The sequence below is a fragment of the Eptatretus burgeri genome, chromosome 6 (genome assembly GCF_056783735.1).
Source record: "Eptatretus burgeri isolate ZD-2024b chromosome 6, Ebu_testis_v1, whole genome shotgun sequence".
In the NCBI taxonomy this organism is placed as follows: Eukaryota; Metazoa; Chordata; class Myxini; order Myxiniformes; family Myxinidae; genus Eptatretus; species Eptatretus burgeri.
In genome coordinates, this window is record NC_140966.1 from 13,643,333 (window position 1) to 13,650,832 (window position 7,500).

The following is a 7,500-nucleotide window of genomic DNA, read 5'->3' on the forward strand; positions in this document are numbered from 1 at the left end:
TCGGGAAGGTTCCCGCATGTTCTGGAAGAAGGGCGGGGCGAGAGCGGAGGGGCGGAGCGGGGGTAATAAAAAGGACGCACGGAGCGTTGGTTCTCTCTCTCGGGCGTTGCTGGATGTCTCTCGGGCGTTCGTTCTCTCTCTCTCTCGGTGGTTGCTGGAGTTGTCGTGGCCGCTGGACGCCGCAGAAGGACCTGGGCTGCTTCTGCCGGAGCTGGGTGAACATCAGGGCTCATGTCCGAGTGGGGAGCTGGGAGCATCCAGTCGGCGGAGGTCCGGGCGTCGCGAAAGAGACGCGGGCGGGGAGGCGTAACTCTGCCAGCGGTGTCGCGCAAACCTGCACGCTCGTGTGAGGAGAGCCGGAAAGAGCTCGCTGGCCACGCGGAAGGCCCGAGCTCAGGCGCGGCTACGCTAGCTGCCGTGGGGAAGGGACGTCGAGGCTCACACCACAAGGCACCACGAGGGTGCAGGTAACCTGCAACGGTCTCGTGGGACTCGTTCGGTCTGCCAAGTCCCACGACATAAAGGTCTATGGGCCCAGCCTGACCCCATTGCCTTTGATGGGGTCTTTTCCTTTTCTTTTGAATGAATGTTGTGGTGCCGTGTCTTGTGAAGTAAAACTGTGTAAGTGACTGTACATTGATAATTGCTTATCGTCGGTTGTATTGTTTTTACCTTGCTCGTGTCTTGTCCCCTTCCCCCATTGATTGCATGGCTGTATATGTGCATCTGTGTCGTAAATAAATGTGCTTGTGTGAATGTTACCCCGTTCATCGTGTCGTTTTCTCCTTATTGAACTGCCATGTTGTTTCTCGGAATAGTAGTGGGTTTTTAAATAATCATTAAATAGAGTCGGGTCCAGCGAGGTCTGGCGATAATACCCGCTCGGTTATCCCAGAACGGAACGGACCGCTTAAGCGGTTTGTGTCCAAGCAGGTCTCCGCCGAGGTACGGTCCCTCGGTAGGTTACCCGCGCGAGTACTTAGGTATATCGATATTCGGCGATTGACCCTATTTCACGCGGGTAGAATACGGACTGGGCCTGGTGGGATTAAGAACCCACCCGTTACTGGTTTCCAGCATTGTTCCGGAAAGTCACGACTGAATTGCTGGTTCGGTGGGAGAACCGGCCGCGATTAGTGAAAAGCGGTCGTTCGCACGCTGGGCGGGCGTAGATTTCTTCAAAAAAAAAAAAAAAAAAAAAAAATATATATATATATATATATATATATATATATATATATATATATATATATATATTCTTCTTCTTCTTCTTCCGGCTGCTCCCTTTAGGGGTCGCCACAGTGGATTATCCGTATGATCCGCATGGTGATTTGGCACATGTTTTACGCCGGATGCCCTTCATGACGCAACCCTGGTCGCCTCTTATGACACAGGGATATGGTACACCTATTTTAACCGGGGTATACACCGGCCCAGTACACTGGTACTCATTTCGCCGACCTCGGAAGGATGACAGGCTGAGTCAACCCCCTGGTGTATTAATTCAGTGGCCCAACGGGGCTTGAATTCAGGACCTTTTGGATCCCAAGCTGCTGCCCTAACCACTGCGCCAACACCAGGATATATATATATATATATATATATATATATATATATATATATATATATATATATATATATATATATATATACATACATACATACATACATACATACATACATACATACATACATACATACATACATACATACATATATATATATATATATATATATATATATATATATATATATATATATATATATACATACATATTGTTACGGTGCCAGGGCATCGTCGGCCACCAACCGACCACTCTGTCGGAGCCGCAAGTCGAGTCGGCCCGACCAATCACCCGGAATATAGATCGCCGCCCGGATAAGTCAGAGTGGACGGGTCCTTGTACAAGAACCGAAATATGCCAATGGGCAGATCACGTGGGGTAGGGTCGCTTGCCAATCTTCAATGTATCTAAATACCCACGTGATCCAACTACCGGGGTATTCCACCTTCGACGGAACTCATACGGAACAAACCGCCGAGGCGAGCCTGTCCCGTGCGCGATTCTGAGCGGCTTAATCGCTAAGAACCGTCGGTCCAAATGTCCCCTTTTACGGCAAACCAACGGCTTTCTAACTCCCAACACACGAAATGCTCAGTCAATGAAAGAATCGACGCGACGAGCTGAAAACATTTAACAATCGGGGTATTTATTAAAAATAATGGGGAACTAGGGAAGCACGTAAGAGCAGAACTATTCTGACTATATGAAATGCAATGCGAAGATTTACAGCACACAAAGCACTTAATTTCCTACTTATTAGACAGGCCTACGGACACACGTTCGCACACACACCCCCAAGAAATGGTGGCTGAGGCCTTTAATAACGAGCTCCAGCTCGGAGGACAGGTGAGCTGAAACCCAGAGCCGATCTTGAACTTCTCCACCTCGTGTGGTCTTCAAGTTGTTCGGACCCGGGCTCCAGCGAGAGCGAGCTGGATACAATCGCTGTGAGCCGCGATCCTTCCCGAGCTCCCGTGAATCCTCCCGCGCTTCTCAACACGTGCTGGTGAGACGAGGAGCCGATCCTTCCTGTCGATGCGTTGCTTCCCCGAGGAACCACCTCCAAGAAGAGGTCGATGCACCAAGCACCAAGCCGGGAACCAAACGGAGAACAAAGAGCTCCACGAACCAAGAAGAAGAAGAAGCCACCATTCGCAGCTCGAGCCGAGCAACCGGCTCAACTCTCTTCCAAACAAAGCAGCTCTCCATGAAGTCTACCGAGCCAAGCAGGACCCGAAGCTCTGCTGAACAACCACTCTGCAGAAGCAAAAAGCTTCCGAAGGCCTCAACCCTAACCCAAGCCAAACAGGACCTGAAGGTCTGCTGAACGACGCAGCCCTCAACTCCCACCCTCAAGCCAAGCAGGACTCGACGGCCTGCTGAACGACGCAGCAGAAAGCCTTCACAAGGGCTCTCCCACTTCAAGCCAAGCAGGACTCGACGGCCTGCTGAACGACGCAGCAGAAAGCCTTCACAAGGCCTCTCCCACTTCCAACACGAACAACCAATAGATCTTCTCTTTATCCTTCTCCGTCCCCTCCCCCCGCGCCCGCGCCTGTCATGACTCATGCCCTCGTGATCCATCTCCCGCTCAACCACGGGTGGGAGGGAGTTGTTGACATCATGAATCACGGGACGGTGGAGCTCTTCTTCCTCTTCGCAGAAGAGGGGGAGGGACGTCTCCTTTGTTCGCTCCCGAACTATTAAATCGATCCGTTCCTTTTCCTTTAGTCCTCCATACAGGTTCCTTTAGTCAGCTATGTCGATCAGTGCTTGTTCCCGAGATAGCTCACCTTTCATTGTTTAAATCTTCAGAAATCGATTAGATGTGCTGCGGATCGATTTAATAGTTAGGGAGCGAACAAAGGAGACGTCCCTCCCCCTCTTCTGCAAAGAGGAAGAAGAGCCCTGCCGTCCCGTGATTCATGACGTCAACAACTCCCTCCCACCCGTGGCTGAGCGGGGGATGGAGCACGAGGGCATGAGTCATGAGTCACGCCGGGGGCGGGGGAAGGGCGGGAGAAGGATAAGAGATCTTTTCTTTTGTTCTTGGGCAGAGTTGGAGAAGGGAGTTGAGAGTAGCTGTTCAGTAGACTTTCGGGTCCTGTTTAGCTTGGGTTCGGGTTGAGGCCTTCGGAAGCTTTTTGCTTCGGCTGCCTCAGTGAGCTTCAGCTGCGGCCTGGCTCGAGAGGAGGCTTTTTGCTTTGATGGTTCCGTGAGCTTCGGCTTCTGCTTGGCTCGGGAGAGCTTTTTGCTTCAAGCTGCTTTGCTTGGAAGGAAGTTGAGCCGGTCGCTCGGCTCGAGCTGTGAGTGGTGGCTTCTTCTTCTTCTTCTTGATTCGTGGAGCTCTTTGTTCTCCATTTTAGTTCCCAGCTTGGTGCGACTCATCGACCTCTTCTTGGAGGTGGTTCCTCGGGAAAGCGACGCATCGACGGGAAGGATTGCCACCTCGTCTCACCAACACGTGTTGAGAAGCGCGGGAGGATTCGCGGGAGCTCGGGAAGGATCGCAGCTCATGGCGATTGGATCCAGCTCTCTCTCGCTGGAGCCCGGGTCCAAACAACTTGAAGACCACACGAGGTGGAGAGGTTCGAGATAGGTTCTGGGTTTCAGCTCACCTGTCCTCCGAGCTGGAGCTCGTTATTAAAGGCCTATGCCACCATTTATTGGGTGTGTGTGTGTGCGAACGTGTGTCCGTAGGCCCGTCTAATAAGTAGGAACTGCTGTTAAGTGCAAGTGACATAATAAGTAAGCGCGCGGGTAGAGTGCGGACAAGGTTATGGTGTGGTTAAAAACACACCCGTGGCTGGTTTGGCGTTGATCCGGAAAGCCACGACTGGATTGTCCGTTCGGTGGGCGAAGCGACCGCTATTGGCTGGAATTCTACAACAATATATGTGTGTATATATATATATATATATATATATATATATATATATATATATATATATATATATATATATACATGTATGGATGTATATATATGTATCTTCTTCTTCTTCTTTCGGCTGCTCCCGTTAGGGGTCGCCACAGCGGATCATCCGTATGATCCGCATAGTGATTTGGCACATGTTTTACGCCGGATGCCCTTCCTGACGCAACCCTGGTCGCCTCTTACGACACAGGGATATGGTACACCTATTTTAACCGGGGTATACACCGGCCCAGTATACTGGTACTCATTTCGCCGACCTCGGAAGGATGACAGGCTGAGTCAACCCCCTGGTGTATTAATTCAGTGGCCCAACGGGGCTTGAACTCAGGACCTTTTGGATCCCAAGCCGCTGCCCTAACCACTGCGACAACACCAGGCTCATATGTATGTATATGTATATATGTATGTATATGTATATATATATATATATATATATATATATATATATATATATATATATATATATGTATATGTGTATATATGTATATGTATATGTGTATATATATATATATATATATATATATATATATATATATATATATATATATATATATTCTTCTTTTGGCTGCTCCCATTAGGGGTCGCCACAGCGGATCATCCGTATGATCCGCATCGTGATTTGGCACGTTTTACGCCGGATGCCCTTCCTGACGCAACCCTGGTCGCCTCTTACGACACAAGGATATGGTACACCTATTTTAACCGGGGTATACACCGGCCCAGTATACTGGTACTCATTTCGCCGACCTCGGAAGGATGACAGGCTGAGTCAACCCCCTGGTGTATTAATTCAGTGGCTCAACGGGGCTTGAACTCAGGACCTTTTGGATCCCAAGCCACTGCCCTAACCACTGCGCCAACACCAGGCTTATTTATATATATATATATAATATATATATATATATATATATATATATATATATATATATATATATATATATATATATATATATATATATATATATATATATATATATATATATATATATATATATATATATATATATATATATATATATATATATATATATATCATGGCATTTCTCTTCATAATGGATGCCCACTGGTGGGGATTGTCCATGCTCCATCTTCAATGCTGAGTGTCAAGCAAAGAAGCATCACATACCATTTTTTAAAGTCTTTGGTTTGACTCGGCTGGGATTTGAACCTCCAACCTCCCAGACTCGGAGCAGACACTCTATCCATTACACCACCGAATCTGGTACAAAATCTGCAGTTTGGTGCTGCCAAAGCAGTTCCAAGGCTAAAATCCTCATCAAGTTGCTATTCCAGTTTAGGAAGTAATCGCAAGAATGTGGAATTTGGCCATCGTGCCGGCGACAGATCACCTACTCTTTGTGAAGGACACCATGAGATCTTTAACGTCCGACAAACTAATGCTGGCAGATGGGACGCCCAGTTTAACATCTCTCCGAGGGACAATACGCACATTGATGAATCGCCCTGCCCGTGAAGCACCGGGATAACAGCTTATAGCTGATTCGGGATTCAAACCCAGGCTGGACAACTTCGAGGTGAGAGTGCGTGTCTGAGCAAGTTTGAGTAAATATTAAGAGGAAGCACTACACTACACTTTTCTGTGAGGTTTGTCTTTTCGGGTTAATTTGGATATGTAAAGTAAAAACAAAATACCGAGCAATGTCTTTCCCACTTTTTGAATCGTAAAGGAATTTCCTTGTTATGCATACAAAATTTCATCTTTCTGTGCTAACATTACAAAGGTACAATACTACATCCACAGCCATTTTCGACGACATATGACTTTCCAGATCCTATCAAAAGTTTAATCAAAGCTGTGTTGCTGCAGGATGCAGAAACATGTAAAACTTCAGATTTTTCACAACCATTCATTTCTTGAGCTCCCTGTTCATAGATGGACTCTGAGAACAGGAGATTTGCTTACCTAAATGAAGATAAAAATGTGCTGCCAGTGGCACACACTTCTGGCTTCCTGTACTACTGGCTTGATAAATTTATCATCAAACGACAGAGCAAAAAAAAAAGCATTCAAACCTCGATTAAAGAGCATATGCAGTCGGAGCGTTAGTTAACCCACTGTTATGTTTGATCTCAATTAAAGGTCACATGAAAGAGAAAAGAGATAATAATCTATAAGTATCATATGCTTCAAACTTCAATGATTCTCAAATAGCACATGACCTTTGACCCCTTGCACCCAAAATTGAATCTGCTCGTCTGTTACAGTCCATACTTGTGCCAAGTTTGGTTGTAATCCTTCAGTGGTTCACAAGTTATTTTAACGATTTTCAATTAAAGGTCATGACCTGAGACCTTTGACCTTTTAAACCCAGCATATAATCAGTTCATCTTTGTATCAGAGTACATATTTGTACCTAGTTTGGTCAAAATCCCTTCAGCCATTCACAAGTTATCTTGGGAACGACAATCTGCGACACACGCATATACGGATGAACGGCACAGCCAGACGGACAACCGGAAAATATAATGCCTTCGTCTGTGGAGGCATAGAAAATTTACAGGAGAAAATGATATAGAAATTGTAAAGTCATGAGGGCAACACAAACGATGGAACTAATTGTGAAAAGGTTCCATAAAGAGTGTGACGATGATAAAACCACAAGTATGTCGATCATCCAGTGATGTGGCATGATTAGTGTGGAGAAAACGGAAGGGGCAACCACTTCTAATGACTTCTGTCTGGGGCCACTTGAAACAAACAAACAAACAAAGGTGTCTCATTCACCCCCACTTCTCTCCAACACACGAGAGAGATTAAAACGCCTCCTCCGCCTCCACAAAAGGTAAAAACGCTCTACTCCGGCAATTTCATTTTGCTCAGAAGCCGTATTTTGAAGTATCAGCATCCTTGGGGTACAAAGCACGGAAACAAATTGAAACGCAATCAACATGAACATCTGCTCCTGTGGGCCGTCGCCCAGATAGCACACATTTCCTTGATGTCATTTTGTTCCTCACATCACGGTCTCCTTGCCTGCA

At 46.6% G+C, this 7,500-nt stretch overlaps 2 protein-coding genes across 10 annotated transcripts in view; one reads left to right on the forward strand and one right to left on the reverse strand.

The window, feature by feature from the left end:
• Window positions 1-7,500, forward strand: part of IGHMBP2 (immunoglobulin mu DNA binding protein 2) — a 198,540-nt gene that overhangs the window by 179,280 nt on the left and 11,760 nt on the right. The gene's annotated exons all lie outside the window — the stretch shown is intronic.
• SYT12 (synaptotagmin 12) overlaps window positions 1-7,500 on the reverse strand; it is a 154,204-nt gene that overhangs the window by 50,565 nt on the left and 96,139 nt on the right. For 6 of the 7 annotated variants that reach the window (XM_085884090.1, XM_085884096.1, XM_085884093.1 and 3 more), the window contains one exon: window positions 7,496-7,500. This exon is cut by the window's right edge and continues 129 nt beyond it. In XM_085884090.1, coding sequence (XP_085740216.1) covers window positions 7,496-7,500 — 5 coding nt within the window. Of the gene's footprint in view, window positions 1-5,654; window positions 7,369-7,479 lie in introns of those variants that run through there. The other variant, XM_085884094.1, reaches the window with a different exon arrangement.